This window comes from Anguilla anguilla, chromosome 10 (genome assembly GCF_013347855.1).
Source record: "Anguilla anguilla isolate fAngAng1 chromosome 10, fAngAng1.pri, whole genome shotgun sequence".
Lineage (NCBI taxonomy): Eukaryota > Metazoa > Chordata > Actinopteri > Anguilliformes > Anguillidae > Anguilla > Anguilla anguilla.
Genome location: NC_049210.1, coordinates 7490738 through 7503712, shown reverse-complemented (window position 1 = coordinate 7503712; position 12975 = coordinate 7490738). Strand labels below are relative to the sequence as shown.

At 45.3% G+C, this 12975-nt stretch overlaps 1 protein-coding gene across 1 annotated transcript in view; it reads right to left on the bottom strand.

The window, feature by feature from the left end:
• The window catches only part of tet3 (tet methylcytosine dioxygenase 3), a 60046-nt gene extending 50063 nt beyond the window's left edge, over positions 1-9983 (bottom strand). Inside the window, exon 1 of the mRNA XM_035378606.1 lies at positions 9422-9983. Coding sequence (XP_035234497.1) covers positions 9422-9829 — 408 coding nt within the window. The 5' untranslated portion in view covers positions 9830-9983. The remainder of the gene's footprint in view (positions 1-9421) is intronic.
• Positions 9984-12975: the final 2992 nt, after the last annotated feature.

The following is a 12975-nucleotide window of genomic DNA, read 5'->3' as shown; positions in this document are numbered from 1 at the left end:
ACACACATAAGCACATACACATACTACAATACATACACAGACACATACATATACACCTTCACACACGCTACAATATACATACACACAAACATACACACACATATGCATGTTTACCAACACACACTAAAATACATACATGCACATAAGCACTTACACATTCACAAATCCTGAAAATGCACACAGACAGGCACACATACAGTACTATTTCCCACACTATACACGAGATAAGCCTAAACTCCCAGCCTTGAAGCACACCCCTGTCCTTGCTTGCTTAACACTTGTCCCCCCCTCCATCCCCCCATACATCCCCTCCCCAAACCCTCTCGAGTGTAGAAGGAAAGAGAGAAAAGAGGAGGGTTCATCATTAAAAGCGCATTGATAATGAGCTGTAAAAATCTGCACTTCTGAGTGCGAGGGGAACCTGGGGTGGGAGGGGGAAGGAGGGGGGGAGGGGGACCTTGGCTGTAATTACAACACAATTAACAGCCTTAATTAACACACTCCGTCCCCTTTCCTCTGATAATACACCCGACTCCCCCCCCCCCCCCCATCAGGCCTGCTAATCCCCACACCCTTCAGTGTCCCCCCCCCCCCCCATCCTGGAGAACACACGCTGCATCTCGTGCTGCATCTGGACCTGTGTGTGAGTCCTCACAGCAGAACCGCAACTCAGACCATGTGACCCCCCCACCCCCCACCCCCTCGTTCCATGTGACTGCCCATCCGTCTACAGACCGGCTGTACCGCTCTTTTTGTCAATCGCCAAGGGGACACCCCACGCTCACCGTCTGCACACAACGCCTCCCCAGAAAAAAAAGTGACGGGGGTTATATGAAAAATAATTTTGAATTAAACATGCAGGCTGGGTGACAGGGGTCCCAGACTTTTTCAAAAAAAATTTTTTTATCTGTTTGGGGTGGGGGCAGGCAGGCAGCTTATGTACTTTCAGAAAGTAACTCAGACAGTCTTTTCTTTATTCATATTTTAGCCTGTATTTATTTTCTTTTCTCATATTTCACCCTGGTCTCTCTTGAGTGATGAAATCATTTCCATGGGGACTTTTTTAATACCAGGTCTTGAGAATGCTGAGGATTTGTACGTACCGTTTTTGAACTGTTACATTTCAGGTTGTTTGATATGACATGCCTGAGCGCCTCTCCATCTCCCTCTCTCTCCCTCTGTTTCTCTCTCTACTGAGGAGACTGAATTGCTTTATCACTGTTCCTTAGAAACAAGAGCTCAGCTGGGGCTCCTGAGGGCAGGGTGTGGGGGGGGGGGGTTAAAAAAGATGGGGGTGGAATGTGGAAAGTTAGACTTCCACAGAGACAGACATCTTGGCATCTTTAGGCACAATATTCATCATTTGCGAGCCTCAGACAAATCTGGCACCCAATCCAAGCTGCAGATGAAGGCTGTTCATTCATCCAGAACACTTTACGTCAAAAAGCCGACAGCCTACATTAACCTGTCATAAGCATGGCATAAGCACTGTGCCTTCTTGGTGATGCCTCATTTTTGTATTCCTGAGCGTTTCACTGATGTTTTCCACTTCTGTACAATGCTCTGGACAGAAGAGTCTGCCAAGTGGCTGTAATGTAATGCAATGCAATGTAAAGGCATAACTCCTGCCATAACCAGTTATAACAGCCCACTGTAGCTTGTGACATATCGCAACACTCTCATAATGCATGCCTGCCACTACTATTTTTTGGCAGTTATTTTGAAATTTGTTCTGTAAAATGTGTGCATTCATTTTACAGTGTTATGACAGCAGTAATAGGCTGCCATGACTGGTCGTCACAAGTGTTCAGTCATTCTTACGGCAGCGTTACTTAGGCCTTATGGCATGTAGTTAATAAGCAAAGCATTGCCGATTTATCCTTCACAAGTAAAATAAAATCTGGTTGTAGATATTTGGCACTTCTTGAGGCCGAAGCTCTCTTTCTTCCCCCCACCCCACCCCACCCCAGCAGGGAGGTACAACCCTCCCTTCCCACAAGCAGATCTGCAGATCTAAGTGGAAAAAGTGTCAGCATGTACACCCCATATAGCAGGGTCTGATGGAGGAGTGGAAAAATAGTTTTGCGGAAGGGCCCATTCCATAGGCAAGGAGCAACAAAGGCACAGAACTTCCCTTAAAACTGACAACCCTCCCAGAAATGTTGTTGTTTGTTAATCCCGATTAATGACATCGGCAATTCAAGATATTGTGTCTAATGGTGTGGCACTGTGTAACCTTTGCATGTCACAGTAAGAACCTACAATTATAACAAAAGAGGTCTTAGCTTACAACCGTTTTTTTGGGGGGGGGGTTTTTTCAGATAAACCGCAAAAAAGTTGCCATGTGATTTGCACAGAATTCAGTCACAAACAAGCAAGCCAAAAAAAAAAGACTAATTTAAGATACGCTACGCTAGCTAATCACACACACACAAAAAAAAACACAGGTTCACGGATGATCAAACCAAAAAACAAAAAAAGCATCTCAGTCATGCCTATATAAAGGTCACAGGCAGCTACGACTGACTCTGGGGAAGTCCCTCAGTCACAACACCACAACCGGCACGCAGAAAGGGGCTGCCTCCCTCCCGCGCTCTAGCAGGGGCTCGGGAGAGCGACCTCTGGCCCCTGGGAGGTCCGCGGCATGCTAAAAAGGCCTTTGGGTTCAACAGGGTTGATCTCCTGCCTCAAACATTCTATTGCCCCGGCGCAAACAAGCCGTTGCGTAACCACGCCGCACAGGTCCGACACACAAACAACGGTGGGCGCCTTTAATTACCCCACGCGGAGATTTACGACGGCCCGTCGTGAGTTTACGGCTGCGCCCTGTCATTACCGCCAACGTGCTCAGTACAGTCGACCGCAGACAGAGGGCGACGCAAGCGGTCGAATTTCAGATTTAAAAAATCAGATAGAGGGTAAAAACTTTCATTCCCTGATTTCGACAGAAACTGAAAATTTAAATCGAGAGACGACGCAGAAAACCGTCTGACGGTATTGAGAAAAAACGCTTCCACCGAGATCAGCGCAAAACTTTCAGTGCCTTTACTTCGGCTTACTGGCAGGCAGCAGAAAGAAGCCCTTACCCAGAGCAACTTAGAATGGAAGGTTCCAGAGACTTCTGAGCTAGCGCTCCATTTAGTGAGCAAACACACTTTTCTGTTTACAGACGTGTAAATAAATAAAGACTCAACAGACTAATGCAGATGGCGGGATTTTTTCCATGATTACCAGGCTGGAAGGTCACCATTCGTTCTTAACTTTCACTCAAGAAGAGGAAATAAAGGAATCCCAGAGGATATTTTACAAAGTGTCGAGAAAGAACAACGCATCGCCAGAGTCAAACTGAACCGACAGAAGAAGAAATCCCAATGAACGCACTTTCGGCATTACGGGGCGATGTTTATTTTTCAGTAATTATGTGGGGCATACGCCTGCTCACGCCCTACGCCGCACGTCACCCGTCTGCACAGTCAGATGTTCACTGGAGCATATCAAACAGAGTGTACGGCCCGAGGGTGGAACTGCGGCGGTCTGTCAGAGGTACTCCGATGGCCTAGCGCCTCTCAAACCGCTACGCAAACGCCGCGCCTTGAATCCAAACAAGAAACAGCTGCTATTCCGAGCCGCTGCTATTTCTTTTTTTTTCTTTTTTTTTAACGACTTTAGCTGTCTCTGGAGCGGGGCTACGGACGGACAGTTCCTGACGACCTGACCCGGCGCACCCCCAGAAGACCTCCGTCCTCTTTCTTCCCTCTCTGCACATCTGAGGATCCCCTGCTCTCCCCTCCCCCGCTTCCTGTTCCTAAAATACGTGGGGAGGGAGGAAGGGAGAGAGGGAGGAGGAGGAGGAGGAGGGGGGTTCTTCCCATGGGCTTCCCACCTTATTCTCCAAACCCCTCCCTCCCTCCTCCCTCTCTGTCCCTATTTATTTACATTCCATCCATCTTACCTCCCCGGGCTATACCCCACCCGTCTGCCAGTCTGCAAGAGGTCACAGGAGAAAGGACAGAGAGAGAGAGAGACAGAGATAGAGAGATTGGGAGAGTGTGACTGACTTTAAGTTAAGTTAAGTTAAGTTAAGTTAAGTTAAGTTAAATTAAGTTAATCCTCAAGTAACAAACAAGAGATCCACAAAAAGTGTTGAAACACACATGAAAATAAATGGAAATAAGAAGCATGAATAAATAAATGGAGAAAAACAAGAAATGAGAGAGACAAAGAGAAAGAGACATAGTAAGAGAATGTTGGAGACAGCCAGAGAGAGACAGAGAAAAAACAATCTGCAGATCAATCTGCAACCCCTGGCCCAACCCTAAACAACAAGGACTTTAAATTCTTGCTCTATGCAGTTGACCTGGAGTTGCTGTCACCCAAAGAACAAGGGTTATAGCAACATCTGGATCTGCTAGAGCAATACTGTCAGAACTGGGCTCTGACAGTAAATTAAAAAAAAAACGAAAACAATGATATTCAGAAAGAAACACATATGTCAGGAAACTAGACATGTTCACTCTAGGAAGCACCGCACTGAAGCACTCCCTGTTCTATGACTACCTGAGGCTCACAATATGCGCCTTGGGGAACTTTGGTTTGGCAGTGAATACACTAACAGAGAAAGCCCGTAGAGGCTTTAATGTAATTACAAAAAAAATTCACAAAATAGAATTTGACATAAAATCTTTGATAGCGTACTCCAACCGATTGCCTTATATGGAAGTGAAGTACGGGGTCCACTCAGTCATCACGACAAGCATCCTATAGAGAGCTTGCAAGCAGAATTTTGCAGAACGGTACTAAATATCCTAAGAAAAACACCCACCAGCGTATGCAGGGCAGAATTAGGCTGATACCCATTGATAAAAAACATTTAAAAAGAGAACTTAAATTTTGGATGCATCGCAAATCAAGTCCCCAAGACACACTGATTGTCATTTATGCTGTTATTGTTGCTGTTTTTTGTATTGTGACTATGATTGTTGTTATGTCTATGCTTTGGCAATATGTATTTTGAAATATGTCATGGCAATAGAGCATTTGTGTCTGTGTGTGTGTGTGTGTCCAGCGTAAACAGGAAGCAGGGTGGACTGGCAGGGTCAGTGGGTTTCTGTAGTTCAGTTCAGCACAGGAGTGATGCGTTTCCTCCCTGTCACCACCAACATCTACAGCGAAAGCAGTCCCAGTCCCTGAATCAGGTCACTGCACTCACACACACACATTAAACACACATACTGGCTCACACACACACACGCACACACACAGACACACACACATTGCTGCGAGTGTGTGCACAGACACACTCATCACTGCCAGTGTGTGCACAGACACACACACATCACTGCCAGTGTGGGCACAGACACACGCTCACCACTGCCAGTGTGTGCACAGACACACACACACCCACGCGCACACACACATCACTGCCAGTGTGTGAACAGAGAAGCAGACACACAGCTGGTGCTCCCAGGCTTTTCAAAATGGCCTCGAGATACAGCACCTGCTGCTTAAATTATTTAAAGCATCTATGTTGCATACAGCAAACACATACACACACACACACACACACACACATACATGCACACATGCACACACACTCTCACACACAAGCACACGCATACATGCACACACACAAACACACACAAACACACAAGCACACACACATGTACATGTGCACACAAACACACACACAGATACTCAATCTACAGAAAACACTGCTGCATTGCATCTAGAATGCATCGTCTGGCCTGACTACAGTTCCCTCTGTAAAGGATATGACAGATAAACCAATATCCTTCAAAAATGGAGCAAATAATTATCTGCAAGGATGAATTACAGTACACTTGTGAAATTGTTCTACAGCATGTTTGTCATATTGGAAATAACTATTTACCCAGCCAAATCAATACATGACACATATCAGAATAAGAATTGAGAAAATCTATCCATTCTAATCTATCCATCCAAATAATATCCATTCAATAAGCAACAGTCCAAAGTAACTTTCAATATGTGGTAGCTTTTTGGGGGTATTTTTCAAAAAAGTAATGTTCTCTTGTCCAAAATAGTTACAATTGGTAGAAAAACCATAAACCATGCATAGTTTGAAGCTAACCACATTTTATGAGCCTTAGTAGAAACTATGTCCACATTTTTGCATTTTTAAGTCCACGTTTGGGTGTAAAAGTATATTGCAGGCAGTGGTAATTTTTAAAAGTTATAAAGTTATATTTTCCAAATGAACATACAAAAACATTTTTAATTAAATGGCTGTGATTTTTCTTTAAAATATGGAGCTATGGCAACATACCAGCAATGGGAAGCAGTGTGCCCATAGCTAGGAGGCTCTTTAGCTGTGCATCAAGCCAAAATACTTCAGTAAATAACCAGCTAAGCTAATGGATTATGCGTCAAATGTAAGTATCGGTGAGTACATAAGCCTGAAAATATATGTGACGGCAAAGCAAATTAGCAACGGGCATCCAATATATTTCCTGGGAAGAATTTATGAATTGCATTACGTTTGGCTCTGGCAACTGAGATATGCCCGACTGACTACTGGGGAAACACATTTCATTTTTAATGCCCTGAGTGTGTTACCAAATGCACTTTATTGATTCAGGATACAGACCTAACAACTGCCTTATTATGGGACAATAGGGGGGGTTCCACCACAGGTTGGTGGGATAAGAGACATTGGTGGCTCCTCCACAGATCATTACGGTGTTCCTGTCTCCATGCATTCCATGATTACTGGAACGAGGAGTTCTTCTCCTCGAGGACTACAAGGACAGTGACTCATGCCAAGGTGGCCAGATCCACTATCAATAAATAACCAAAGCCAATGGTTACTTGGAACATTAATTGCTTTGGCGGTGAACGGTAACCATGTGTCAACCTAAAATGTATTAGCTATTCACAAAAGTACTAAACAACATCAGACAAAAACTATTTGGCTAATCTGTGGAGCATCCTCGTTATAGCAGACTTAATGCCCAACAGCATTCTCCACATGGAAATGAATTTATCTGAAACAATAAATACTATGAGTCCGCACAAGGCAACATTCTACAGGCATTGTCACATGACGCATATGACATAGTAGAGCATTGCCACGGGAGGACACATCATTCAAATGGCTTTTTCTGTTCAGCAATGCCAATGGAAGTAGTCCCCACAATGCACCTAGAAGAGAGTTCAGTTGGCTATAATTTTGTTTCTGATGCTGATAGTATATTCCATATTCGATATATTACACAACATATAAATTTAATTTCCTTGAGGGTGTGTTGGAAGCAACCGCCTCTATCAATGGCGTTCCAGGCTACACACAACGCATCCTCCACCTGGATGGTATATATACGAGCAGCGCCGAACTTCTCTGGGAATCGGCTGAAGCATGCTGGGAAGTGACAGCACGTCACTGGAGAATCCACCTGGGGAAATCATTTTTCTAGTGGGTGTAGAAACCAGAAACAGTTTTTTTGTGGCTGTTGATGAAAACATGATATCCATCAGGCGGTAACAAGACTGTGCGGCTGGAAACTGAACACAGCCGTCAAACCCTTTCCCGCTCTTTTCCTGCGACAGCGCGCCTTCACAGGAGCGCTCTGGATCTGCTGTGTGAATCTCGGCGGTACCGATTGCTGAACAGCTCAGCCGTAGGTCTGTCATCCAGTGTCAGCGTTCGGCGAGACAAGATGGCGCCCTTTCATTTTTCCTGGAATTCTTTTTGCGCGAGTGCGTCCTTGTGAGACGTGCGCCTCGAGGTTCGAAAACACCACTGCATTTTGCAGTTTTACAACAACTGTGCATTTTATATTCAGCGCTCGATGCACTGCAAAGAAAAGAGCTGCACCAACAAAGTATCAACATGCATAAACTTTAATTACTACCACAGTACTTCTTGGTATCTTGAGTATAGTAACTGTATTGATTAATAAATAAAATGGGACTGATAAATGCAGAATGAATTAGATTGTTGTGTACTGCTCACTTGGTTACAAATACGCACTGATTGCTCTTTTCCATCCATGGTTAGACATAATATTTATTATAATTTCACAGCATTTTTTTGTTTTTTGTGCAAACAACGTCATTTTTGAAACTGTTAGAACACAGTTCTAACAAAGTTTCTGTGTTTACGTTGACGCCCGAGCTTTCCAATAATGGGAAATCATGTCATGAACTGTGCAGAACAGCGAGAAGAAGGGTGCAGCTTATGCACAGAGACCCGGGACTGACACTGTGACTCAGGCCCAAAGCGCCGCGGTGCTCCTGTGATGATTTACTGGGTGATTAACCGCCAGTCTGCCTGGGCACAGCGAGCCCGAGCTTCGCCCAGTCGTTTGGGCCCTGATACCCAGCACACTCCCCACACCCTAACCCTAACCCTAACCCACACCCTAACCCTAACCCTAACCCACACCCTAACCCTAACCCACACCCTAACCCTAACCCACACCCTAACCCTAACCCACACCCTAACCCTAACCCTAACCCACACCCTAACCCTAACCCTAACCCACACCCTAACCCTAACCCTAACCCACACCCTAACCCTAACCCACACCCTAACCCTAACCCACACCCTAACCCTAACCCACACCCTAACCCTAACCCTAACCCTAACCCACACCCTAACCCTAACCCTAACCCACACCCTAACCCTAACCCTAACCCTAACCCACACCCTAACCCTAACCCACACCCTAACCCTAACCCACACCCTAACCCTAACCCTAACCCTAACCCACACCCTAACCCTAACCCACACCCTACGCTGCAAGAGGCCAGTTCCTCCCGATAGGCAAAAAAAAAAAAATATATATATATATATATAAAAAAACGGAAGAAAGGAGGAGGGAGTTAAGGAAGATGGAGGCTGTATATTGTTTGAATTCTGGGTCACACTGGGTACAGTTCGGTGTTCAGTGGACAGTTGGTTGTTAATTTACCTTCAATAGATTTTAAGAGAGTTCAAGAGAAATCAGAAGTGCTGTGTGAGAGTAAAATCAACCCAACGGGGCTAATTTAACACTGAATGTTATACCGTGTAACATTTAAGAGGCAGAAGGCTGCAGGTAAAAGTTTGGTTTGTGAACTCACTTCTCAGAACAGACAGCAGTTTCCAACATGGATGTAGATCCAGAAGGACGGGACAACACCCCCCCCCCCCCCCCCCCAACTTGTGTTTGTGTACGTACATGTGCGTGTATGTGCGTCTGTGTGTGCATGTGATGGTGTATATGTGTTTTGTGTTTGTATGAGCATGTGTGTAAGAGTGTGTAGGTTGTGTGTGTGTGTATGCGTGCATGGGTGTGCACGTGTGTGTGTGTGTCTGTGTGTGTAAGGGTGTGAGTGTGTATGTGCATGTATGTGTGTATGCGTGCATGGGTGTGTGTGTGTGTGTGTATCAGCTCACCTCCTTGCCGCTCTTCTTCTTCAGCACCTCACACTTGCGCAGCTTGCAGATCTGGTGCCCCACCTTGCGGTTCATGCAGTTGCTGCAGCTGCCGCAGTTCTCCACGCGCAGGCAGGGCGTGCACACGCCGCACCTCTTGCGCTTCTTCTTCTGCGCGGCAGCCGCCGCCGCCGCTGCCATGGCGACGGTGGCCATGGCGGCGTCCCCGCTGGGGCGCTCGTAGGGGCCCAGCGGGGGCAGGCTGTAGAGGCCTCCCTGATGGTGCTCGGTCCGAATGTACTCGGCCAAGGGGGACGCCCTCCCCATCGTCCCCCCGCGGAGGAAGATTTTGGGGTCTTCATCGGCCTCCAGAGAAAAGTCGTAGATGTCCTCCTGGGGGGGGCCGTGCCCACCCCTGGGTTTATGCATGGCGGGGAATCCCTCTCTCCTCCACTTAGGAAGGAAAGAGGAAGAACAAGAGGAAGAACAGGAAGGAAGAAGGCAGGGGAGAAGAGGGAGCGCACCGTGAGAGAATTCTGTCTTTGCGCACCTCTGGCTGTTAACAGCCGCGTTGACGTGGTCCTCGAGGGAGGGGGGGGGGGGGGGGGGGTCGCCTCAACACTACACGCGTGTGTGTGTGCGTGCGCGCGTGCGCCGTTTAGTCTGTTAGAGTACTGGCGGGCTCTGTTCCGGGAGGCTAGGCCTGCCCACACCCGTGTTTGTGGCTTCCTGGGAGCCCTGGAGGACAGGGGTGGACGTGGTCACTGGTGTCACGGAGCATGTTCCTCACGCGGTCATCGGGAGCCCAGCAGGAGGGGAGGCCAACGGAGGGGGGGTGCCAGAGAGAGGGCAGGGGGTCAGAAGGGCCATGGCTGCAGCTGCACACCATTCAGGTCCGTGGTCAGCAGGTAGCAACAGTAACTGTGGAAACAGGAGGCCAGGCATTGAGGTAAACACTAGAGTAACAGAACAAAAAATAATTTTTTTTTGAAAAACATCCAAAAGGCTTACATATTACATCTTAATAAATGCAAAAATAATAAATCTGTCAGTACATTGCAGTTCTACTGAACTGCATGCAAAACAATGAAGGTACGTTTAAAGTATTTTTTTTTCACAACAAGAACGTTTTTACACTGTTCCTCGAGAGTGGCTAAAAATGATATTACCCCAATATTACATAATTAGAAAGATGTCTGTATTTACGAGACCCCTTGGTAATAGGCAATAAGCACTAATGCCAGTAATTAATATGTAATAAGTATTGCTATAACAGGTCCCCCCCTACGCCGTTTTGAATGGGAGGACACATCTTACCTTTAGCACCAATTAACAACAGAGACAGCCGGTGCTCGATATGCACTATTAATATTAATGAGCAAGGATTCTTTTTAAAGCACCCTCTTCAGTGTCATACGTTTACGGGTCGTCTTAAAAAGGCGCCATTGAAGTAGTTCAAATTCATTTGGACAGCCGTTCTCCAAAAATCTTTAGACAAAAAAAAAAAGAAACTAAAAAAATATCACAGACTAAACGTATACAGTACGTGCGAAGTGTGAGAAAGTGTTAGGTTAGAATGGCGAGTCCCCAGGAGTAGCGGTCTTTGTTTGCCCCTGTTTGCATGAGAAAGGAGGGCTCGTTCATGCCCGCGACGGCGCCCTTTGTTCGGTCGTTGGAGGCTCCAGTCAACCGTCAATAAACGGACATATTTTAACGCCGTCAGTAAACCCCGTCGCATGTGTCCAGCGTCTACACTGACTCGGCGTTCCCCTCAGAGTTGCCTTTCCGATTTCAACTTACCGTTAGGTTACCTGCTCGAAAGGGAATGTGTTCTTATACCAGTGAGTTTTTCCATACTTATATTAGTATCGTATTGAACGGATAAAGCACACGTCCTCTGTGATGCATTAGCTTTAAAGACTTATTGTAAAGAAGTAGACAGATAAATCAACTGCATTGAAAAAATGGCCAGACTATTTTACTCCGGAAGGCAAAATAATATAACCTAATAAATCAACACATACAAGGAGGAGCACTTGTGCGACGACTTTTAATATCACAGCGGTATGACAATGAGTAGCCCATCGTCTCGTTGTATGCATTCATAACAGAATGTATCCTATATCCAAAATATATAAACTTTTGCGTGAATGAAAATGTACGGAAAACAATTTAAATACAAAGGTGCGTTTTCTCAGAGAAAATAACAATATTATAAGAAAGGCTACAAATAAAATGTATAAGGAGCCAAGCCTATTGTCTAACAGTGAAACATCATAACACCGTAAGATTCAGTTGCTATGAGTTCACACTTTCCAATGAAATTCTGGTAAAAATAGCCTCAGCGTTGTTACCGTAATCAAGCCGTCCAGACAGTGGCATTAATAGCGGAGTCAACGAAAGTTAATTGCTGTCTCATTTATACAGTTGGAGCCACTGCACTTGCACACAAGAACCAGTCATTCGATGATATCACTCTCTGCACTTACGCATAAACGATTTTCATCAGTTTCCCGGCAACGACCAACTTCCTCAAGTTATGAACGTAACTCTAAGTACTGTTAATCCGTTTAAATAGCGTAAGTAGCCCATTCAAGACTTCATCCTGGTGTTTTTACATGTCTTTTTCAACAATACAATTAACAACACGGGCCTGTGCATCGCCAGCCAAAGCACTCCTAGGCGAGCATGAGTTGTCCATACAATAAACAGCCATTTTCTATAGTGTGATGGCTACATCCTAGACAGTTTAGATGCCACGTAGGTATAACTTACAGGCCTGTATGAAGCAAGCCTGAAGTTTTAGTCGGGAGAGCTAAAGTGTGACAGAATAGCAACACGCGCTCACTAGTCTTTTGCACGTGGCTTATTGGACATATTTCAGCCCGGTGAAGACTGTCGGCAATATGAAAAAGAGGGAGACTGATCCATAATAAAGCCCGGTATGTAAATAAGCAGTTACCACTCCCGGGGAAATAAAATGACTGTTTATTGAGAAGTAACACTTTATTTAGCAGAAGAGAGAAATTCGACACATTAGAAAGAACCCCCCGTCCAGTCCCCCCTACTCTGAGAAAACACCACCCCGGGGAGCTCTTAATTCAACAATGCCTTAACGATAACCTCGCTGAGCTAACGTTAGGTTACCTACACAAAGAAAAGGCTAAGTAACATCGATAAGGATCAATTAAAACAATTGAGCATTTGCGCTTGAACAGGATAAACAGTAGTAAAGGTGTGCGTAAACATCAGCGGATTTGTTTTAAAAGCTATAAGTTAACTCCAAATGTGTATTACACTAATTGCTTTACTGGTGAGAAACAATTCACTTTCACCCAGCGCAATACACATCGTTTTCCATTGGCATCAGTTCGCGAGTCGGGGGCTGATGGTCAAAGAACAGAAAATGAAGAGTTAAATCCACATGTAGAAACATGCTATACGTACCGAGTTTAACGGGTGGGTCTTTAAATGTCTGGTTTCTTTCCACTCGAAATGTGTGCAGACTAAATATAGCCCATAAATTCTGAGGAATATAGTTTTTATTAGCCTATATATCTATATTTTTTTAAACC